General features: G+C 37.0%; 1 protein-coding gene across 1 annotated transcript; it reads right to left on the bottom strand.

Moving 5' to 3' along the window:
* Positions 1–6,780: 6,780 nt before the first annotated feature.
* ALX1 (ALX homeobox 1) lies at positions 6,781–25,484 on the bottom strand. Its single transcript, XM_036401130.1, has 5 exons — positions 25,468–25,484; positions 24,698–24,970; positions 22,198–22,502; positions 18,530–18,658; positions 6,781–7,410 (listed from the first exon to the last, which is right to left on the bottom strand). The coding sequence occupies exons 2-5, from the start codon at positions 24,927–24,929 to the stop codon at positions 7,090–7,092; spliced, it is 987 nt and encodes a 328-aa protein (XP_036257023.1). The 5' UTR covers positions 24,930–24,970; positions 25,468–25,484; the 3' UTR covers positions 6,781–7,089.
* Positions 25,485–25,736: the final 252 nt, after the last annotated feature.

Genomic DNA, 25,736 nt, shown 5'->3' with positions numbered 1-25,736 from the left:
TGCAAAAAAAAATCAGACACAAATATGGAAACCATTGTAGTAAATTGGATGTAAACCACTGATTTAATAATTTCTGTATTTTAAAAATAGCTGAATGGACTACCTTATCAAAAAAAAAAAGCCATATAAACTGAGTAATGTTGTTCCAGGACAATTCAATTTATCATAGTAAATTTATTAAGTGTTTATTAGGGATCATATCCTACTCCCAAGTGAGATCACTGGCAAGATCCCTGTTAACTTCAATTAGGATTTGATCATAAGGAGATTTTTGAGTAAAGAAAATTTCATTCCTACTTGCCAACACTGATTTTTCTGGCTCTAAATATTCAATAAACTGCCCGCCAATGAGTGTATTTTCCTCTTTGCTCATTGTATATACTACTTAAGCATTTGCTAAATAATACTCACTAACTGATCTCCATCCCAGACCTTTTTCTAACAGACCTCCAAAATCATTTAGTGTTTTATTTACGCGATGTGTTTAAGTAATATCTGACAGGTTTTTCCATATATAAATATGTATTTCATTATATACTAAAATGTTTATAACAAGTAATGAGAAAAATCATTTTTAGTACACTAGAAGAACAGTTGTTTCTCCAATATTACTTTGAAAGAAAAATACAATTAACATGTTTTATATTGTTATTTTCCATTAAAGATCTCAGCTGTTTTCCATTTTTAATGATTAAACAAAAATCATTTCAGTAAACACACCTGAGTAAATAGAGTCTTACAAAGATTCAGCTACTTCTGTCTGTCTTTGAACATGCTGTTTGACAAGGCTTCATCTTAATGATATCCTTTTCTTCTTTGATGGACAAAAATATGAAAGTGTTAACTAGGACTTTATCCCACCTAAAAGCAGTTTGTTAATTATAATCACACTGTATTCAACCAAAACCAAGCAAATTAAGGTTTTGGGTTTTAATGAAAAAAAGATTATACACAACTCAGTCATTCCTCTCCATAACAATAAAGTGCTCACTCACAGAACAGTAAGAGTATCAAAAATCAATTTTTTGCAATTACTAAATTAAAGCAGAAGACTTTGTCTCACTGTAATGATAGTGAGACTAAAGTAAATTGCAGTCACTACACATAAATGGATTTTCTCACAGTAGTACAAGGCAGGAAGGATCAAGCCTATTTCAATTTTCATAATTATTTTCATAATTAGAGAATGCAGAACCCAGCTTCTGAGAGATGAAGCAGACAGCTATTAGATTATGGAGGGTGCTATAGTTAAAACTAGAGCATAGAAAAGCACTCCTGTAACAGCATCTTGTGAACCATCAAGTTCCACTCTATAAGCCAGTCAGAAATTATTTTTGACCTGATCCTATAACCTACAATTTTGAAATTATGTTTTCCATGCTAACATCAATTACTTTAACCAGTATTATTTCCTATACATTGATGTATTTATTAGTCTAGTGCACTAGTTATTCCTGTGGGAATAATCACTGTTATGAAGTTGGGCAGTATGAGTCAAGCTGAAGTTGAGCTGTTGAATGTGAAACCTCACAAGTATAAAGGCTCACAAACCCCTTTGAGGCAATAATAGATTTTGAAGATTTTCCTACTTGGTTTTGTCTTTTTTTCCTTATATGTCTTGTTTGGACTGATTGAAAATATTTGATGAGGAATTATGTAATTTTTATACTGTTATTTAAACAGATCAAATACAACTGGCAGGAACAAGACAATATCTCAAATCTATTTTATGTGGTAGTGTTGTGCTATATTCCTTCATTTGCATGCCACAGCAATACCAGTTTTCGTGAGCATGTGGTGCAAAGGAGAATAGCTGTGCTTCAGGAATTTTGTGGACTCACTGTTTGAACCATCACTGTGCTTTTATTTTAATGTTCTGTCCTCCTGTTGCTTCAAAAATGCAGAGAAAAAAAATCTTGAAATTCATGATTAGAGATGTTTCTTCATAAAACTACTCTTGATTTCACAGTATGTATTTATTGCCAATGCCAGTTATACACCTACCAACCCTACATCTTCAAGACTTACTCCTGATTCTTAATATTCCTCCTTAAACCCATACTGGAAAGGTGGCAACAGAATGAGCCTTATGTTGCCAGGTCCTGGTGAGATTCAAGAGGAGTGGTTTAGGCAAAGAGGGAAGGGAGGTTTTCACTGGGTTTAGGTTTCCCCCTTACTTCAGCATTGTTCTCTGACCCTCCTCTCAGAAGATTATTCTGTCCCCAGCCATCATACTCCCATTCACTGCACACTACTTCATCATGCTAATGCCAGCCAAATCTAAAAAGATCACTGCAGGTGAATAAGATGCATGCATTCTGGGAATGAGTGAGCCACTTGTTATTTAGGTAGGAAAGTGATGTGGGAATGTGTTGGGTTTTGGCTGGGGTAGACTTAACTTTCCTCACAGTGGCTGCTGTGGCTCTGTGTTTTGGATTTGTGCTGAACAGAGTTGATAAAATAGAGATGGCTTTGTTACTACTGAGCAGTGCTTACATGGAGCCAAGGCCTTTTCTGCTTTTCCTACTGCTACCTTGGCATGGAGGTTGGGGCGCCTGGGAGCCTGGGAGGTAACCCCAACAGACCAAAAGGATGTGCCATATAAATATGGCTTCATGGTCAGTATCTAAAGTGGGGGCAAGAAGGGGGGACATTTGGAGTGATGGCCTTAGTCTTTTGAAGTCCCTGTTACTGTGATGGGGCCCTGCTCTCCCAGAGATGGCTGAACACCTGGCTGCTCATGGAAAAAAGTGAATTATTTCCTTGTTTTGCTGTGCTTGTGTGCATGGCATTTGCTCTCCCTATTAAACTGTCTTTATCTCAAGCCACGAGTTTTCCAGCTTTCACCCTTCTGGTTCTCTCCCCAGTCTCTCTGGTGTGGGAGTGAGCAAGCAGCTGCGGGGGGCTTGGCTGCTGGCTGGGCTTAAACCACTACAGGGAAGAAATACTTCTTACAGAAAGAACTTCCCCTGAAAATATTTTGAAACTAAGAAAAATAACTGGTTTTAATGGATTCTAACTCTGATCAGCCTGACTTAACTCTGATTTTGAAATAGCACAGATATGTAGAAATTTATCAACAAAACAACCTTTGTAATTTTGGAAAAAAAGCTTGTAATATTTTATTGTTTGCCAAAAAAAAAAAATTACTTTTATCATGCTGAACTATCTCATTAAATGCACAATATAGGTTATATTTGTTAAATTTATACTCCAGGGCCTTACCATAAAGTTCAAAGTCAAAATAAAATGCCTTAACATATTGAACTGGATTTTTTCAACACTTTTTTGTACAAAATATTATGACAGTAAAGAAGTAAAATGAGAAATATAGCTCATTCAAATTTATTCTCAGCAACAGAAGATGCTTTCATTTATAGGTTCCGGTGGTATATAACACTATTAAACTGTAGGTAGAATTTTTGTCAAATTTTTCTGACCATCTTGGTCATAAGAAGGCTACCTTTAGCTGCTAAATGCAGTGTTGCCCATCACTTACAAGTCTGAAAAAATCATAATATAACTAAATGTACATTTCATAAGTAAATTTACATTTGTTCAGAAATTTTTTAAAACACTGGCTTAAGATTTTCAAAATGTTGATGAATCAATCACAGGAGAAAACACAGAGCACCAATAATTAGAACAATATTTCACTTTCTCTTTTAACAGGATAGGGACTCTTTTCCCAAAAGTTCTATAAATTTACTTCTCAGCATAGCATGATGATCACATATCTCAAACATTACTTAACATGCTTGGCAGGAAGGCTATGTAAATCACCTCCTTTTGTTTTTAGTGCATTTTCCACATGTTCAAGAAGCAGTGAAAAGATAAGTTGCTTAAGAAATCATTGAGTGATAAAATCAAAGCACAAGAACACAAATCCTGTCAAATGTGGGAGTATAATCCAGTAGAAAATAAAATCACATCCCTTTCATAGAAACTTGCTTAAATTATTTACGTATATTGAAATGTCTCTTTCCTAGAATTTTCTTAGAAAAAGAGAACACTACAAATAACCCTGTCGGGTCTCTTTGCACTATTTGTGGCATAAGGAGCTACTCATCTTGGTTAAAAATCTGAGTCTGGCCTTTAGCCAGTATGGGCCAGATCCTGCCATCCTTAGTAGAGCTGAATAGTACCTTAAGCTGGGCCTGATTATGAACCGATTACTCATGTTGTGCTGAGAAGCTTTTTTTTTTGCATGAATGGGGCCATTGTGAATAAACATTTACAAGTGATTCACAATTTGGCCTATGTGAGTAGTCTCACTCCCATCAATGCCACTACTCACAGAGTAAAGCACTACTAAATAAAACTGGCAGAATGTGACCCTGTTGTAGTACTTGACATCTAACACGAAGATACTTTTTCATTAGCTAAATGAAACGCTGCAACCAACAGGCTATCATTCATTCTTCGAGACGAGGCTGATGCAAGAGCATGACAAGCTTAATGCAGGCCTGCAACTTATCACACCTCAGGTTTAATGAGGGGTTGAATACCTATTTATTTAAGGTATAAAGTTATGCTAGCAACAAGTAACAAAAAATTTCCATTGCTAGATTTGAGGGTGAAGAATTAATTAGAATGGCATCCCTTCCACTTAATTAAAATCAGCAGGAAGATGACATGGTCTTTTATTTTCTCCTTTGATTTTGGAAGCAACAAGCACCTAAAATTGTTGTAATATTTTGAAAATGGATATTAATTCTGTAATAAATCTGCAATTGCAATAAATTCCTAGGAATTGTTGCATTTTACTCCTGACATACAAAAAAATTTGTACAAATTATTTTGGGGGGATTTCAGAAGAAAACAATAGCAAATTCTGCCATGAAAATAAATAAGTAACTTGAAAGAGGCAACAACAAAAATGGATCAGAGATTGCCAGCTAAACTTTTCTTTCTTTGTCCACTAATGAAACCATAACAAAAGGTTCTGGAAATCTCTTTGGCATGTTCTAAATGTTATACCTTAAAAGTAATTATGTGGAAACTGAATAAAATTTAACAAAAAAAAAAAAACAAAAAAACTGAAAACAGTTTGCTAAAAACTCCATTGTATTTCCAGCACTTTCATCCTTCTGCATGTTGCAAAAGTGTCTATAGAAAACGTATGCTTCTACCTGTACCAATAAAATTCTTTTTTTTTTTTTCTTTAAAACATAAGTCTAGTTTACTGCTCTCTAAACAGACCATAAAAAATGGAAAAGAGAACTTCTAGCCAGAATACTCTTTTCCAGCTCCTCAGGCCAAAGTAGAAGCTAATTTTTAGAAGGAGAATCAAATGAGGAAACCACAAATTGGAGTATATGTATGTGTTAAAATCTGAGTTTATTACTAGTGGAAAATAGGACAACCTTCCTTTCAGCTGTGTAAGACTCTGCTGTAAAAATCCCATTTTTAGTTGATCCTGAGGGTTTCAAAGTCAAGTTTGTTTATTCTTGAAAGACTACAGAATGAGTCCATCTCCTATTTTTGTTTCAAGTTTAGCCCCCATGAGTTGGAGAAGAGAAAATCTGGGGATTCCTGAGTGTTTGTTTTTGTGAGTACTGGTAGTTCTGCAGTTGCTGAGGTGAAATCTGCTTCCTGATCTTCCCGTCTTCCCCCATGCACCCTCTGTTCCTAACTAATGGCCAAAGAGAAAAGCAAGAATGAGCAGGGGGTGCCCTGAGAGTTGTATCCTGTTCTAATCACAGCCATGCAAGCCCTTCTTTATTTCAATTAATTTACTTTGCCTTTATGAACCTGAGAGACTGACTGTTGCTTTCAAAGAGGCTGACATTTCACTCATCTGAAGGAGCTTGGAATGTGACAGGGGAAAGGGAGGAGAAGTAAATCAAAGCAGATATCAATTCTCCAGATGTAAAGTATTTTTCTTCTCCTCTATTTTTTTTCCAGCAGAAATGTCAGAAAGTCTGCTGACATTTTAATTCCTTTGTGATAGGCTGGGAGCTGAGAGCCAAGTCCTGCTGCCATTGCAGTCAAAAAGATTTTTCCCACATACTTTAAGAGTAGCAAATTAGTCTTACACTCTGGAAAGCATATAAGCAAAGTTTCAACAAAATGTAATTAAAACTAAAATTACTTTAACATCATCTTAGGATCAGATACAAACTGAAACTGACAACCCTTGTTGGACTTTTTTGTTTCAATTTGACCATAGAGTAGCAAAATCCAGTAAAATGGACTGTACTGGGAGTGAGACCTCAGTGTTGTGTTGTTTGGGGTTTTTCCCTAATCTGAATTCTGTTAAAAGTGTAGGAGTACTATTCCATGCTATTAGTCACCCAAGCTTCATGACACCCTATCTATAACCTTTAAGATTTAATTTAAATTTGCTAGTTGACACATAATCTGTGCACATCTTTTAAAACTCTATTAAGCACTCTGATCCTACTTTTAGCATTATATGTGACCAAAAAAAAAATCTCATTATCTTAATAGAAATACACTCAGGTCCATAAGATAAAGTAGTACCTTATATTCTTATTACATTAGTTGTTCATTGATATAAATCCAACAAGCTCAACATGCATTTAGCAAAACAGCAGAGCTGGCTTAGAGCAGCAGCACAGTGCTGAGAGAACTCAGTCTACAAATTCTACCTACAACATGAGTGGTCATATATTTCCCTCTTTGCGTGGTGTACTTAGAGATTTACATCATAGGTTCGATATAATAAATTTATTTTCCTTTACCAAGTTGTTCCTTTATGAAGTATTCATTTGTAAATCATGAATTTTTTATACAGGACTGCTAAAAACCATGGAGTAGACACATTTGCTTAGTAGTTTTATTTTTTTTTCATGTTCTATAATCATATTTCATCAACTGGTACAACAAAACATATATAAAAAGCAAAACAAAGAGGGCTTGTTGAGTTTGATGCATGGTAAATCTATTTGGTTTATTCTTGGTTTATTGTTAAATATTATATTGCATTTCTTAAAGCAGACATCGTGTATATTGTGATTTCTAGCATTCCACACACAGCAGCTTATTGTTGTTCCCTTTAAATATGGGAAATAGAAATGGTTTTAGTTTGCTTTAAAAAAAAAATTGAGAGAGGGTACTGCTATATTACATGGCCCAAGAAATATTGGCAGCATGCTCTTTGGCTTTCATCCGTAGAACTGCAATGCTGGAGGACCTCCTTTCAAACTCTGGCTTGGTTTCAAAAGCATGTCCATTGGTCGCCCCAGAAAGCAACGAGTCAGTGAAAAAATTATTGAGGGGCATGTGGCTAAATTGATTCTGGTGGTTTGAAAAGCCTGTGTAGCCAGAATCTGTCCGGGGTGAATGGGAGTAAGGTGTCATACAGGAGGATGTATCTCGTGGCAGCATGCAGGAGGTAACCACAGAACCACTGGCCGCATTCCCTGCCCACAGATTGTTCTGAATCTGGAACATATAAAATGAACACAATTAAACTCAGATAGTTCATCTTTTGTTTTCTGCAATGCTTGGTTTGCTTTACTTCACATATAATTAGTTCCCCTCTGAAACAAGCAACAAGTATTTAACAAGTTCTCTGCAATCATGTCAGAAAATAGTGTGAAGAGATCACATCAGACAAAATATGAGATCGCTCACTTTAGAGCAAGGGTGGATGAGTCATGTTTCTTACTTTGTCATCCATTTGTCCTGTGGCTCCAGATATATGTCTAGTGTTGAAACTCAGGATGCCATCAGCCCAGCCAGTCAATAAAATTAATGGAAACACACAACTGACATCAGAAAAAACATGTCAAAAGAATGTACAAGATCATAGGTATTTTCAACATAAATGCTTCTCCTCATTGGAATTCCCATTGTAATGGTCGGAAAAGGGCGAACAAAACAAACCAATTTGGATTTCTCAAGCAATAAAGCCCAACAAGTATTCAAAAAATTTAATAATGAGAAGCCTTTCGTAATTACTTTAAAACAAATGAAACCCTAAAACACAGAAATTACTGATAATGCATTCAAGACCCTTTCTTAAATTTGTTTCAAAGATAGATTTGATATAAAATTTCTTTTCATGACTTTTTATGTGAAAATATACTTTAAGGGCATATCTGTTTCAGCATTCAGCCTTTTCCAGGGATGCATTGTGCATCCCTGGAAAACATTGCATGACAGACTAGGACACAAACTTTGTGGTTACCAACAACGTCTGGAGCAACCATGTATTCAAGCCTTGATGTATAATCCTTTCTATACTTGGCAGATGCTTAAAGCTCCATTCTGAGTCTCAGGCCTTCTACCATCTATGCATAGATGCTATTTATGGATAGGTATTTTTCACTAGTTTGTTACTAGATGAACACACTGAAAGACTTTTAAGACCTAACATAAGTCAGCTCTTATTGTTATCTCAGACTGCATGGTCTTTTATTCCTGCTCTATTCACTTTGAGTTGATCAAGCTTCACACTCAGCAACTGCCCTTCTTTTTTCTCTAAACTCTCTACTCTCTCTCTATAAGCACTACTTGCATATGGTATAATTTCTGACATACTCGATCTTCTTCGGTCATTCCTCATTTACACACACCATTATACAATTTACAGCTTTGTATGTCTTCTTCACTTTTACCTATATACCTCTCCTGAATGCTGATTTTTTTAATGTACAAATAGCATCAGGCAAGACATTTTTAGCCCCCATTCACAATACAGATCTTGTCAGCCAGTAACTATGTCCTTTCCTATTTGTTTTCCTTTGCTAAATTTGTCTTCATTCTAAAAATCTGTTGTCTGTTCAGTGTATCCTTGCCCTGATGCACTGCGATTGAGCCCACGTGTCTTTGTTCTTTGTGATATGTTGGAGTAACTCAATTGCTCTTCAGTTAGCACTGAAAAGTAAATTCCCACTTCAAACTTAATTCTACATTCACATTCCAAATCCACAGACAAAGGAATTTTGACTTTAAGATATAAAGGTTATCTCTCTAGCTGAGTGATTTTTTCTGTCAAAGTAGAGGTCAGAGGAAGTAATGAATTATGACAGACACACACATATGCACACACAGAATGAAAACATGTTTCTAAGGCTGATGAGTTGTGTTTTCTCCCATTGTGCTATCACTTTGCAACAGCACATACCAAACCACCAACAAGCTAAAGAGATAAATTATGGTTCGCTGAACTCCTCTAGCTGAGATCTAGTGCAGATAGGAAGGATGAAATAGTCTTATTTTAAAAGTTAATATTTTAAACAGTTATATTAGCAAGGTCATCAGGAGCTGACAAACTAATCTGGACTCTTTGGGAATTCCAGCAGCAAAAATATAATCCAGCAAATGCTCCATTTTGGTTTCCTCTGAAAACCTGGAGAAAAATCAGGGTAGCAACTCATCTCCCCAAACTCTGGGTCCACTCAGCTTGTTTACACAGGCGTGCATGCATGCAGTTATAGTTCCACACACACTCATGGATGTGCCTTTCCACACACACCCACAACAGCCGGGCACACATCAGGCTTCTGCTCCTGCATATTTTAGGTGATCTGCTGGGAGGTAATGGAGGAAGTAAGGTCACTGAGGAAGGATATGGAAGAATTTTCCTTTTTGTGGGCCTCCTGATGTCTATATGAGGAAATCTATAAAAAGCTTCAGAACTTTCCAGTTACTCCCTCTCATCATCACTTTTCAGAAGACTCAAACGTCAGCCCATGGGAGACTCTCTACAGTTTGACATGATTCCCAGCTGCCTTATTACTCCTTCATTAACCTACCTGAGCCAGTTTTGACTTATAATCAGACAAATTTCCCCAGGGAGAAACTAGTTAAGCTATGCAGTGTCTAATACATGAGCTATTTCTGAAGGAGCTCATAATCTCCAAAGCTAACTTACATGCAACAAAGTCTTATTTATCTGACTTACTGAAATTTCTTTCTAAGAAATGCTATGCCAAATGCTGCAGTCACCCAGGCAGCACAGATATAATTAGGGGAGGAATTTAAAAAAAAAAAAGTTTAAATACAAACATGAACAAGTTTGCCTTTAATGGAGTCATGATCAGAAATCTTCAAAAGGTTCAGAGGCTCAGTTAGAAAGTGCCCAATAACCAATGTGGTCTGGAGGAATCACAAAATCACTCTTTCTTTCCATACTTTGAGTAGTTTGGTTTGCAGTAAACTAAGTTTAGTACCACCAATTTTCCTGATATTTTTATTCTGGACAAATCTCTTTCAATTTAGGTTCAGTGAGGTTGCACAGGTGTAAATGAGAACTGAATTCAGCTGCAAATCCTAAAATATGCCAATGTCTTTTTCAAGAAATATGTGAACAAGCTATTAATTTCCAGAACTTTTGAAGGAGTTGCACTAGATTTCTTCCTTAGAGAAAGGAATTTGAATTATTAAACTGAACTGGAATGCCACAAGATTCTAGAAGAGCTTTACATCTTCTCTCACGAGGCAGTTATGCCTTCCAAAACAATGTTTCAGTTGTATCAATTTTCTATTCATTTTAGTTGATTGAGTGACTTCATATTTGGTATTAAATTTTCATTTCTTCACAAGGATTTACAACATAAATATCTTGTAGTGAAATTTAGGTGCAGAAGGTATTCCTGTATTAAAAATAAATATAGTAATGTTTCACAATAAGTCAAAATGATCAGACCTTCTTCTGGTATGTTAGAAGGAAAAGCAACATTATGTACATGAATTTAAAAAAAAATATTTTTCCTCTTAAAATCTTGTGTGATCCATGAACTATATAAAAGGCAATTCAGAGACTGTGAATGAGGCCATACATACAGCACATCTCTGGTTTCTGTTAACATCACAAACAACTTGAGCTTTGCTCTTGTGGTTACCATGAAATTACCAGAGCCCTTCGATATATTTACCTACTGTATGTTTTATACACACATACACATGCACACACACCCTTCCGGATCGAAAAAGAAATAGGATTTCATAGCTGTGACAAGAACATAACTGGAGAGTTATGGTTGTTAACATGGTTATGATATAATTTCCTAGGCACATGACCTTCTGTTAGATACTGCAGAGGAAAAAGAGCTGAGGTAATTGGTCATCCCGCTTGGTGTCATTGCTTTTTTTCTGCTAAACTTTCAAGCTCCCTGAGCTTCAGCCTTTTTATGCAGCCCCTGGAGAAACCACATAAACTCAAATATCAAATTTTTCTGGGAGTTTTGCTATCATTTCCCTAGCCTTTGGGAGAACCAAATGGGAGATTTGGTTCTCCCATCACCAAATTCTTGACTCGTGTTATTTCAGTCCCCTGCCTATCCAGACTAGAGACCGTCTCTGTTTGAGTGCACACCTTTTAGTGCATCACATGGGAAACAAAATTCTAATTTCTTTTAAGATCTCTAGATATCAAGAAGTGTTATTATTATATTACATAATAAATGTTATATGTGCTGAATGTTATTATAATTAGTAAATAGAAACTACACATTTCCTCTTTGGAAAATAAGAGTTGCACTAAATGAAGAGTTAAGAATTTATGTAATTATAGAAAACATGTGAATGTCAGACTGATTTGCTAAATTTTTGTCACTCCTCTCCTTGCGCTAGCAGAAAATATCAAATCTGTACTAGCAATGCAATAGCTAAAATGCAATAACTGTTAAACTGCTCAAAACTACTAGTTCACAGCTTGTATCTGTTGGTCATCCCTAGTCCATCACCACAACTAATTTGGTCTGTAAATTTCCACTTTTTTTTCTGGGTACCTCTTTAGAACATCTGAAATACAGGTAGAAATTTGCCTGTACTTCGTAAGCTTGTAGATTCTCAGAATCATTTAAACCAAAAAAGAGCCTCTGGGATTATTTTTCTAAACCCTTGCTTGCAGCTACTCTCGAATTTAGATAAGGTTACTCAAACCCCATCCAGCCATGTTTTGAGTCGCTCCAGCTGCAGGGGTTCATTAATTTCTATGGGAAATTTGTCCCAATGCTTCACCACTCTCATTATATTTTTACATTTATATCTAGACAGAGCACTTCTCGGTGTTTAATTTGTGACTATTTTGTAGGAGCTGATGGATAAGCGCACATGTGAAGGTCACCTGTACTGTATTGGGCTCATGCATAAGAGAGATGCAGCACATAATTTGCAGATATAAATAAAATGCTAATTAGCACATGATAGTGAGAGGCTTAACAATACAGATTTAAAATATGCAATAGACCCCTTCAGTCCACATTTGGCTTACACACGGTAAAAATAAAACTCTGACCATTAGATTCCACACTTAAGCTTGCTAATCTTCAAAATAATGTAGGATTTGAAAAGTCATCAAGCTTTCATTCTTGTGTGGGATGTTTTGTAAACTGTAAATTCTCCCTACTGCAATCTTGAGGCCACTTATAATATGGATTAATTATATTTCTACTCTATGATACAGTTAGATAAAATATTTCACATTTTGAAAAAAATACTATTAAAAATTTTGTGTATCTTAAGGGGAAAAAAAGAAGAATTTGCCATATAATTAAGCCCCAGTAAAGTCACTCACACTTAAAGAAATACATGTTTCACCAAAAAAAACCCACAGAGCAACAAACTGAATGTTGAGACTATGAAAAGGACCACATACAGTGGTGGTTTATTACCCAGAAAAAATAAAAGTGCAGTGCATAAGCTACTTCGTGTGGAACAGACACCACCCAGAAAAATTGGAAGTATCACTCCCCTCTTGTTGGAAGATCAGCCACAGCAGGGCAAGTGAGCACACATGCAGTGAGACACACACCATGCAGGTGGTGGCTCAGCCCCAGCCCCACGCTGTCACAGCCAGACAGCATGAGTGAGTGATAAAACTTCTTTGAAGCCAGCTCAGAGATGCCTGCCACGTCTACTCATGCTCAATCAGTGTACCCATAGCCTTAATAAACTATTGTGATTAACTGTCATTTATGTGTGTACTACAGTTAAAAGAAATTTTAAGTCATATAACATGTGGCATCTAATACATTCCATATGAACATTTAATTGGAGCATGTAACTTTGATTATTGCTAATGAGGATTAACCATATGTACCAAGGCTAGAGCAAACGATAATGATGATCCAAGGACTTAGTACTTAACACATGTATGCTGACACCACTTCTACACTCTTTGACTGCCAACACATCATGTGATGCCATGCTGTTCAACATATTAATTTGATTTATCATTATGGTGGATGGAATGCAAATTTCAGCCTCTTCCTTCTATTTATAAGATTTCAACAGTTTCCTTTCTTTCTAGACCTTCTATATCATTCCTGTTCCCATACTTCTGAAAAGCTTTTGTTGTCTTAGGATTCCCACCTGCACTAGATTGGGCTTTTTCAACTGAAACAAAAAATTAAATTCTTTCCTATCCAAGCCTTGCCTGCATTTTCAAGAAAATTTAAAAAATACCCAAACATTTTACATGTGATATTAAGAGGGAAAGTAGAGTGTAACAAAATTAATCCTTTTAAAGGGACTTCGAAGAAAAATTACAACAAATTAACATGATTCAAAGAACAAGTAAGGAGGAAAAATGCAAAGAAAGGAAAGAGCCTAGACAGGAGAAAATGTTCACCTTTTTTATCTCCTTTTCAATGCCTCAATTTAATGTATATTTACATACTGATGCACATATAAAGATAACATCGTTATCAATTTGATTCACACAGGGAAAGCTGTGATAATAGTATAGGCTTTTGTGTGTGTAAATAGGGGAGGAGGGGTAAAATGAAATTTTGTCTCAGTTTTTATTGTTAGTTCTCATAGGTAATCATTGAATCTGATGAGATCAAGTACCTTTGTAACAGGAGCCTTCCCACTAACATAGGGTGGCAGAGGGAGTCAAATAAAGACCAAAAAGGTAAGAGAAGTACAAAGCTAAAGAGGCTTTTTCATTGTTCCTCTTCCAACATATTTATACACCTGTGTAGATAAGTACAAATGACTGCAGCTGAACCAGGTATCAAAATAAAAAAAATGCTGGCGGATCATCTTACCTATTTTACACCTTACGTTTTAGGAATAAAAATTTTAATTGATCAGAGTTTTTGACAGCTGTAAAGGGAACCCGTGTCTGGCATAGAAGTCCCTTTGGTTAAGTTTCCTAAACACAAATGTCTAATACTTATCTGACCATGGCTGCCTAAACTGAAGGATGGATCCTTGTTTTAAATCCTGTTAATCAACACTTCAACAGTGTCTCAGATATCCTGAGGCATATTTAATAACACTGTATGCTGTATTTAAGTGACAAAATTAAGAAAGGCTTGTTTACTAACATTCACTCCGGTGAAATGAAGTAAACTTCCCCATGAAGGGAATCTGCATTCATTTCCCCACTGCTTTTAAGATGTTCCATCTTCACTTTCATAGCAATAGGATATTGCTAGTTAAGCTAAAAATGTCTAGGATATGTGTTTTCCCGAGTGCACTCAAGATGACTTAGAACACAATGTGTTGTATCTGCAAGAAAACATTGAAGTTCAAACACTGAAAGTTGTGAAACTGAAAACTTTTACTAAAATTAAAGAAAATCACTGTCCATAAAATTTTCCTACAAAAATCTGATTTTCAGCATAATGTTGTTAGAGCTTTGAAAAAAAAATCTGAATAACAGATGATTTTTCTAAAATATTGTACAAACAGCCCTTCTCTGTAACCCAGGTTTTGATAGTATAATTAATGGAAGATATATGTATGCAGAATTTGGCCAGTTTAGGAGATATTCAATTTCTTGGCAGGTTCAATTCAGGAGATATTCAATTTCTCAGACAAGCAACTAAAAAAACCAATCAAACAAACAAACAAAAAATCTAAAGTCAATATACTGTAAAAATAATTAAAATTAGACTAAAAGAGCAAAGCAAAGAATTATGATCTACCAAAAAAAAAATCTAAATTGTTATTATTGTGAGGATAAAGACATGGAATTAAAAGCAAAATTAGACTGGATTATAGACAAAGGTGTTGGACCAGATCACCTTCAGAGGTCACTTCCAACCTCAACCTTTTTCTTATTCAGAGCCAACCTTCTGTCTGAAATGAGTTGAAAGATTCATTTTCTCACAAGAGAAACTTTTCAGGTTTATGAAGTCACACAATGCATAGAAGCATGATGTTCTTAATTTCTATTTGATGAAGATAATTGGTGAAGAGACTAAGCAGAAGTCTCCACAACACCCTCTATTGACTGCAAGAGACTGACACTTTTGCTGGAATGCAACCGAGATGTGTTTTCTAAACATATCCATGGCTGGACTCAAAACAGAAAAATTTACAGGCTGCAAATCCTTATAATGCACACCAGAAATTCATATTTGTTCCTGCTCTTTCTGCCATAAAGCTGTAAATTTCTCAGCTTGATTTCATCCTTTTTCAACATTCAGCCTATATTTTCTTCCAGCAACAGGGAGTCTGTTTTTCTCCATGTTGTTTCTTAAATAAACTCTAGTGATCTGTGTTCCACAATCCACAAGAAAAAATTATATATTAAAGTACATTTAAAAGTTATTATTTAACTTATTTATTATTAACTTATTTTAACTTATTATTAACTTATTATTATTTTACTTATTTAAAAGTATGGCAAAACTTGTCTAATATTTGCTTATTTCATTGTTACAAGAGTGCCTGTGGTGGTGGTGATATGGGAATAAAAGTAAAGGGAAAAAGGATATTTGTTTTCTTCTCTTACATTAACTACAAGGAAATAAAGGAATTGTTGGGGAAATCAATTTATAGCATTAAAATGAAACCATTTTATATACCTTTTCTGCCTGAGTTGTGAGATAGATTGATGAATTTATAGCAAGTCAGGAGCTGTATATTTATTTCCATAAGTGAAGTACTTAATAATGGACATCTAGTTCAAAAGATTTGAACGCAGTGATGTTAGTAGTCATGTTTTTAAAACAGATTTTCATTGTCTCAGTCATTCTCACTGGAAATGTTATATATATCATAGAGATGTGGTTTTACTGAAGAACAGGATTTCAGAATGTGAAAACTATGAAGAACTACCACGAGGTTAGCAAGACTATGAATTTTTATTAAATATTCTGTGATAATTGCCTGGATACCTACTCGTATACAGAAAAGTAGCCAAATTTTTCTCTGAGGAGAGGACTACCTTGCTTTTAACATGTAGCCAAGCTATGCGTGCAAGCCCTCAGCTGAAACAGCCAAAGTGCACTCACACCTTCATCCAGCTCCTTGCTCTTGAACAGCAAGAACAGCAGAACAGCACAGGGCAGCATTCTCATGCAGGTGACCAGACCCACTCACACACTTGTGCCTCTCTGTTTACCTGCACTCTGTTAGTCTGTGCATGTAGGTGAGCATGTGGCATTTGTGCTTGTGAATGTATATTCACGTTTTGTATTTCTACACACTAGAGATGCTTGATTCAAGATGATGGAACAAGCATTTGCATTTCAATCTTCTGGTTTTAAGAATTTATTAATTAGTGATGGAAATATTTGTCAGGCTGAAGCTTAGTTGTGTCATCTGCCTAGCAGATTTTTTTTGACAAAAAATATAAACAGAAATGCAGAGAATTAATCTTTTTAACAATCTGAAAGTACAGAATAGATCTTTTATTGGGTTAGAATTTTATAGATCATATTATCATATGGTTTAAAAATGTGGGATTATTGAAAAACATTAATTTTAGGACAATCATTTTAGATGTAGATGGAATCCTACTAAAAATACAAGATAAGCTGGCAGACAGAAATTTAGTCTAGAAATCCCAAAGCTTCAGCACTGTTCCTTGTATCACTTGCTGTGATGCCATAGGTAAGTCAGAAAGACCTTGAAAGGAGAGTTGACCACCTTGAATGAGATCTGTGAGTGAATGCAAATCTATGGCTTTGTGAGTCTACCTGGGGCTACCTAAGATTGTGTCCACTTACCTAAACACAGAGTCATGCAGTGGTTGCTAATGTAATTTGGGTTATTGCCCTGCTACATGTTAAAATAAAACCAGATGACTTACAAGCACCACAACAGCTGAAATGGTTGTGTCCATGTTCTGAGCTGTTGGAGCAGAGGGCTGCTCTGTCCCAGGCACCAAACCTAGTAATGTGTAACCTCTTCAGAGGTAAAGCACATTAAACTGAGTAGATGACACATGAGCCAAAGACTCCTGGTTCATAACTAATCACATTCATACAATGATAGAATCACTAAGGTTGGAAAAGACCTCCAAGATCATCAGGTCCAACATTTCACCAAACGCTGCCATGCCAACTAAAGCATAGCACTAATTGTCATTTCCAGTCAATTCTTGAACACTTCCAGGGATGGTGACTCCACCACTCCAATGCTTACCATCATTTCAGTGAAAAAATTCTTCCTGATGTCTGACCTGAACCTTCCCCAGCTCAGCTTATTTCCTCTTAACCTGTCACTTGTTCTCTGGGAGAAGAGACCAAGGCCCATCTTGCTACAATCTCATTTCATGCAGTTGTAGAGAGTGATAAGGTCTCCCCTGCAACTCCTTTTCTGCAGGCAAAAAAGCCCAACTCCCACAGCTGCTCCTCATAAGACTTGTGCTCCAGACTCCTCCCCAGCTCCATTGCTCTTCTTTGAACATTCTCCAGCCCCTCAATGTCATTCTCATAGTGAGGGGCCCAGAACAGGACACAGGATTTGAAGTGCAACCTCACCAGTGCCAAGTACAGGGACACAATCCCTGCCCTGCTCCTGCTGGCCACACTATTGCTGATCCAGGCCAGGATGCCATTGGCCTTCTCGGCCACCTGAGCACAGCTGGCTCATGTTCAGCTGCTGACAACCAGCACCCCCAGGCCCTTCTCTGCTGAGTCAATTTCCAGCCACTCTTCCCCAATGCTGAGGAACTCCCTATTCAGCCAATTTAGAGCATGACCAAATAGAATATGAGTATTTTTTTTAAGGTTGGCAGAGACCCCATTACCTAATGAAGCTGAACAGCACCAAAACACCAGTAGTGGAAGGGAACCATACAAGAGTTTTATGCTTTGCATGGTGGTTTGTTTTTTTTTTTTTTTTTATTAATTATGTGGTAAAAGCAATGTGTAGCCAGAGACATGAAAAAAATGGCTCTAAAATAAAGATATTCAATGTGCTAAGACAAGCAAGGAGACAAACAAAAGCAGAGCAAGGCAAAGAGTAAATCAAAGGAGTGGAGAACTGAGACAGAAGATTTATTGCTTCATTATGCAGTATACCTTATTATTTACTAGCAGGGAACTGAAAAAGACAAAAAAAAACCCAAATTCAACCAACTACAATGAAACGAGAGATTTGTCCTGTCCTTCTGCCTCTCTCTCCCAGTGATATATATTCAGTTCTGATTCTGCATGACTATATTACAATTTCATGCTAGTAGGACACTTGTTCTATTTAATGGTCTGTTGAGGTCTATAAGGACATGGCCCATGTTTGACACATCAAAAGGAAGCTGTCTAGAGATCAGATAGTTTATGCTTCATCTTAGCAAAGTATACAAAACCAGAGCTGTTAGGACAGCTGCCAAATGTAGAACCAAAGTACTGCTTGGTCTTTACCATACCTGAGGGTAGCTGTCAGTCCTTGGAAGAACAGATATATCATAGGTGGCAGCAAAGTGGCTCTTGGCTTGCTGGATCTGACCATAGCGTTCTCTTTTTCTCCATTTTGCTCTTCGATTCTGGAACCAAACCTAGAGTATACAAGGAAAGAGTCATCAGGGTAAACAAAATTATATACTGTGCAAAGGGTTTTAGGAAAATAAGAGATTTTGCGGCTTTGAAAATTTCTGTTTATCTAAAAAAGATAAGTTCTCCACCTGAAAATTAATTTTTCACTGTTTCGGTCTTGTAAATGTCACACCTGCTTAACTTATTGCTGGCTATTTTAAATATACATATTGTTTCATTTATATTCCTCAAAACAAACCAACAAAAAAAACCAAACAAACAAAAACAAGGACAACCTGAGAAAGATCAGTCTGTAGCAAGTAAAGAAACATTATCTTAAATTCCCATGCCCACTGACTTGCTATAACTATCCGTAATCTGCCTCCTAGAGGTGACCATAATCTTTATCAAGTGCAGTAATAAAAAGGCAGGAAAAATTGGTACAAGGACAGTAGTCTGCACAGCAGGAAATGTTCCTGTAAGGAAGGCTAAAAGGCCAGGAAAATAATAAAAAGTCACCATGTCACAGACAGTTTTTGAACTATTGTGAATTTTTTTTTCACTTTGGTGTTAGGTGATATCTATTTCTTATAATGGAAGACAAAAGAATTGCACCTTCAACTATGGAATAATTTAGATTTTATGCTTAAGTTTGTTTATACTCCTTGGCCTGTTCTGTAATATTTTGAGTGTCAAGTGCTATATCAAAAACCCATTTTCTTTCTGTTACTGAAAACTGTCATTGTACCATGGTCTTAATAATTTATTCCTGTCTTTCAGACAGTTTATTTTGGACTGGTTAGGCTATCCTGATGAATAAAGGGGATTGCTAAGAAAATCCCCTTTATAAGAATAATATCCAACTAGTCATTGTTGTTCTGGGTAAGCAAGCTCACTGAGACTTTTTTAAGAAGTCACACTTTTAACTGAACCATTATTTTTTTAAAGGAAACAATGGCATTGGTTAGTCATCCAGCTAAATGGATCATTAATTCATTTTGATATATACATACATGAATGGTGCTTTTTTTATAGATATTTCCTGTATTTTGAGGGACATTTTCTGATTCATATTGTGGGTTATTTAAAATAACACTGTTTGGTTTATGATTCCATTCTTGCATTGATCTTTGGAGAATTCAACTGATACTGCTCTTAAGCAACCAGGGCATAATTTTGCTCATTTTGATTCCCAAGGACTTGTGGCAAATGTGCCATCTTTTAAAAGATTCAACAATCAAAGCAAAGCTCATGCATATAACTCCTGAGTATATATTTTTAGGAGCCTTGGTGGTAAATTTTTGTTATTTATGATGCCTGAGGTTCAGCAAAAAGAAAAGGGAAGGCAAAAAAATCTCCTGTCTCCACAGAGGCATCAAGGACGTGATAAGGAAATTTAGTCATGAAGTTCTTTCCTTGAAAAAAGACCTTGACAATCTTCTTAAAATGGGTACCAATTACTGGACTGACATGCAGCAGGAAAGAGAACAACTTAGATAAATTAGGTTCAGGTTGGCTCTCTCTGCATGTGTGCAGGACAAATATTAAATTGGATGTTGATGAAATGGTGGTGAAGAGAACTATGGGTAAGGTATCCAGCTGATCACTCTGCTACACTAAATCAAACAATTTGCTTGAATTCATAGAAGTAAATGAGAAAAAGCACTTTTTTTTTCCTTTGACAATCCCCCAAAATGTTTCTGTTTACACCACTTTACTAGAAACTTACTCTTGGCAGAGATAAAGTAACCATTTGCCTCCACAAAGCAATGTAGAAATCTGCTGCTTGTTATCCTTGAATTGCCAGATGCTTGCTTTTAATGACGTAAGGCCTTGCAAATTGCTTAATCTTGTGATGGAATACTCTTGCTACTCTGCATAGAAATGATCAACATGTCCTTCCATATTTAGAATATGAGAATGCAAAGATCAGTTATCTTTTAAGAAAGGTAAGAACATGTTTAAATAAAATAGAAATAAATACACTGTGAGAGTCTGATATAGACATACATTTTTCATTTACTGTCTTCTTTTTAATACTCTTACCATGTGAAGCCTCTAAATCTTAGGAAAAAAATGTGATAAAAAAGTCAGATGGCACACTTTAGTTCAATTTCCCCCTCCTTATTCTCGCTATTAATTTGTTCTTGAAGTAGTTCTCTGTGTTCCAGAATTATACACTTGTTAGAATGGTGTTTTGACATTATGCTACCTTCTTTTTTTTTTAAGTCATGACTAAATCCCAGTGAATAGAAGTGATACTTGGAAAGCTGTACCAAATTCAGGAAAGGAATTGTGCAGAGCCTAAAGAGTTAAAAGCCACTGAACCAAATTCCATTGGCATTGCTGATATCACATCAATGTAACTGAACACACAGTTTTGGACTCTATTTTCTGATGAAAACAGCAAATATGATGCCTGCTTGAATAGAGATGAAAAGAACATTTCTTTATAAAATTAATTAGCTGACTTTATCTGAAAGTGTTTCTGATTTCATTTCAGTTTGTATGCATGTGCACTGATGTCTGTTTCTCTACATGCATGTGTGAGTATGCGTTTAATTACAAGTTGTGAAGTTGTTATCATATTCAAGTCACTAAATTAAAAAAATTAATCCCAGTCTGTAAGAATTAACAGAACTGTTATTCTCTAAATTGAAATAATGATTACTACCAGAACAGGAAAGATATCTAAAATGAAGATAAACTTGCAAAATGTGGCTCACACCCTTTTCTAACAGAAGACCTCTAAGCAAGGGAAAGGCTGTATTTCCTGGATATTTAGTGTCTTTTCTCACCATTGCACATCAAAAATCATAAATATTATTGAAATTACTCTAGGAGCACATACTGAATGAATCACATTTGTACGCAGTTACAATATTCATAATGTACTAAGTGGTCACCAGTATGTTTTGTTACAAAAACTAGAGTAACATTATTAATAAGGAAATTTAAAAACCAGAAATTGTACCTCCTAATTTTGTGATTTCTAAGATCATTCCATACAGAAAAGAAGAATTGATTATGTCCTTGTTTTATACAGGCACAAAACTCACACACACACATATCTATGTAAAGTATATAGATACTTATATACATTTATGTATGCACAGTTTCACTGCACAGTCTTTGGATAGAAACAAGGAATTTGGTTACTTTTTAGACTGTAATTTTCATGCCATGACACACACAGAATCCTCTGCATGTGAGTTCGGCATTGTCATCAGTCTGAACTACATGCAACAAGTCGTTAGTGGGATCTTTACACATAACAACTTATGTTTTCACTGCCTGGAATTCTACAAGAGATCAAGACAGTTTTACTATTGATGTTGTTTTCTCATCCTTTAAACAAGTGTTCAGAACTGCAACACAAGCTATTTAAAAAAATAACAAGTTATTTTAGCACTACAGCCTAACAGCTCATGTCCATAAAGAAATGAGGCAAAACGAGCTGTTTACTTTAGCTTTATGGGGTTTTGTACAATTCCTGAGAGTGTAATTTACTCATTCCTACAATGCACAATTTGTCATAGGAAAGCTGAAATCTGGTTCCTACCTGGACTCTGGCCTCAGTGAGCTCTGTTCTCAGAGCTAGCTGTTCTCTTACATAGACATCGGGGTAGTGAGTTTTCTGGAATACTTTCTCCAGTTCCTCCAGCTGCAAACTGGTGAAAGTTGTTCTGTGTCTCCTCTTCTTACTGCTGGAGACATTGCTGTCACACTTATCACCAAGTTCATCCAGGTCCCCCTTCTCCTGCAGCCCTTTCACTGGAGACATCCTGAGATTGTTGCAATTGTCCATGGGCCTGCTCAGCTCTGTGTGAAGAGGCTGTCCTTCCACTTTAGTAATCCCGTAGTTCACTGCATACAAGGTGGGTTAACAGCTGGTTAATAAATGATCAAGGGGGAAGGAGAGGTGTTTAGATTCAGGAGTTCATATAAAACAGTTTCACAAGGAACCAGATTCCATCGTGGCAGTGTTATTTCTTTATGAGGTCATTGAAGAGGAATTTGTAATATTAACTACAGATAGAATAAAAGTGCTAAGTCACATTAAATTTTAACTGAGAATGATATCTGAAAATATCATCTGGAAACTTACAGAGTAAGGACACTCTGCAAGAGACTTGGATATTTTCACCCTACCACTACTGCTGCTAAAGTAGTTAACAATGCATGAAATCAGCCTCAGCTAGAGTTGTACAGATAAGGAATCTTAGCCCAAAACAGATTTTCATAATAGAGACACAAAGCTATTGACGAATGTGCCTTTAAACTTGGAAGCAAATGTAAAAAAACTCTATTTCTATGAAAATACAAACTAACAGTGAAGTAAACTTAATAGCTGTAAACTGACAAATCAAGAAGCAAATGAAACCAAAGATTAAATTCGCTTTTAAAATTCAATAAATTTCATATGCTTTCTTTTGCATTTGTGAAGTGGAATTGTTTCCAATGAGGTCTGTTATGGTTACAAAATACAGGGCATTTCTGCAAAATGTTAACTCATTAAAAGAGATAGTTTCATATAATTTGTAAAAGGATTACAGGAACTATTTGTCTTTAGGTAAAACTTGAGTGGTAGACATAAGAAATATTCCACAGTAGCTTCTTAATAAGAAATGAAAACATTTCCTACGTTTCAATATTTTTACTTATCACACATCACTGGAAAAGTAATGAGATAAGTTAAAGACTTAAAAAAAAATTTCTAAGAAAAAGGTGGAAAAAAAGATTCAAACTCTGTAGAAATTAGAACTTACAACGATGCTATGTAACATAATAAGCTTGCTTTGAGATTGTCTCACGTTCTCAGTAATTTCTTTTCTTTCAATTCGAGCTGATTGTAATGAAATACAATTTTCAGATACTTACCATCAACACATACATAGATAGGAAATGCCCCAAAGCCCTCGAGGCACACAATAAATTAGCTAATTAAGAAAAACTTCAATGTATAAATCAATTTCCTATAGGTTTTTGTTTTTTAAATTACACTTGAAGAAATCTATCAATGTCTCACTAGTTTTTTCGTACAAATAAAAGAACTTTCTCAAAAATATATATATATACTTCAATGACTATATGAAGTCAAAAAGCATATCATATTGTTAGTCTTACTGCAGCTGATCTTAACCATGTTTTCCAATTTTTCTAGGAAATTAGTTTTTAATTTTTTTTTCTATAGCGATTTTCATCATGTTGGAATAATGAAGAGTTTAAATGTTTTAAAAAGAAAATATTCCTCATTCTCCTTAGTATAAGCTAGAAAATTTTAATACTTGATAAAACGTTTAACACTATTGTTTGGGGTTTTCGGGGACCGACGGGGTTTTCGGAAAAATCACCGTTCCGCATCAATTGGTAACGCTGCAGAGAACCCCGCTACCGTCTCAGGACGATATTTGAAGGCAGCAGAGATGATCAGGCTGCCTTCCGTTCCCTCCCCGGACCGGCCCCGCAGAGCCGGCCGTGTCCGGGCTCCCTCCGACGCCGACACGCCGGCGATGCTTCTCCCGGCAGTTTGCTGGGGGACAGCGCCGCGGCTCGCAGCGGGGGCGGGAGTGCCCGGGGAGCGGCCGGAGGGAGAGCAGAGGGGGTGCCGGGGGTGGCCAGGGTGTGCCGGAAGGTGCCGGGGGGCGGCCGTGTCCTGCAGCACCCTCCGGGACCCGCCGGCCCGCCGGGCCCCCGCGCGGGCTGCCCCGGCCACGGGCGGGCTGTGCCGGCGTGCCCGGAGCTCCGTTCTCGGCCAGCCGGGGACCCGGGCCGGGGCCGGTGGGGAAGGCAGTAGCTGAAAATCTGCACCGAAAGGAAAAGAGCTCTTCAAAGCAGGCTTTTGCCTTTTCCCCGGATTTTTTTTTTTTTTTAATAGTAGAGGTAGTAGTATTATAACAGCAGTATTGTTAGTGTTATTGTTATTTTCCTACGACCTGACAGCCCCTCGCGTGCTCGCATCCGAGGGCTGCACAGCTGCCTTTGGTCTCCCTGGGTGGGAGAATCCCTGCCCTCCCCCGTACATCTGCAGGAGGGGGAATAACCCTGGGATGACGACTCACCGTTCGTGTCCTGGCAGGGCGATGTCCTCTCCAGCCTCACATGATGCTCAGCTCTTTGCAGAGGGTTGAAGGCCTGTACGCATTTGCTGCCTGACGTTTTGCTATAAAAGGACTCATTGTCCAAAGTTTCCATAACGTGCTCCAAACTGCCTCCTGCTCCCATATAAAAGTCACTGTTCTTGCTCGGTTGGCTCTTCAGGGCAAACTTCTCGCTCAGAAAATCCATAATCATCTAAGGCTGCTTGAAAGCCTCTTCCCTAGACAGAGGCTGGACTGTGAGCAAGGGAGGGAGAGTGAGTGGATGGGAGGGAAGGAAGGAGGGAGGGAGGAAGAGGCGTTCAGCGCTTAGAGAGCTGTTTTGCCTCTGAGCCTTTGATTTGTCTTGTCTTGAAAGGGGAACCCGAAGTTGCTCTTATATCTTGAAGCTCAGCAGGACTTCTTGTGCAACCTCCCATTTCTAATGAATATGAAAATAAGCAAGCAGTCTAACTCCACCCCAGGTCCCCCAAGACCTAATCCCAACACAGGAGGGAGTTCCAGGCCCATTTTCCACAGACAGATCTGTTTCAGACAGACGCACACAAGCATTTGGGGAGGGTGAGGGGAGAAAGGGAGGGAGAGAGGGGAGGGAGGACAAATAAAAAGGACATTTCCCCTCTGCAACCTATTCTCATTTCTCCAGGGATCCTGGAAAGAGTAATCCCTCGCTTCCCTCCCTCTCCTCCCAGCTCCTGAGAGGCTTAGAGCGAGGTAATTTCAGGGGCACATACCCTTAAGTAAAGGATCTTCTTTAATCGGTTTGACTGATACGTCGGTAGCTGCAGTCCTGTTCTCTGAAGCTGTAAAATTAAGAACCGGTGTTCTTTCTTTATTAAACAGCTCAGAAGTTTTGTCCTAGAGTTAAACAGAGAAAGAAATGTTGTAGGCAGTTGTTTGTGTAGAGGAAATGTAAGCTAGCGAAACTTAAAACTAGAACTCTCTCACAACAGAAAACTGGCCGAAAAGAGAATTTGTCTGCTCTGAAACAGATCTCAAACAG

Source organism: Molothrus ater, chromosome 5 (genome assembly GCF_012460135.2).
Source record: "Molothrus ater isolate BHLD 08-10-18 breed brown headed cowbird chromosome 5, BPBGC_Mater_1.1, whole genome shotgun sequence".
NCBI classification, from domain to species: Eukaryota; Metazoa; Chordata; class Aves; order Passeriformes; family Icteridae; genus Molothrus; species Molothrus ater.
This window is presented reverse-complemented; position numbering and strand designations above follow the sequence as displayed.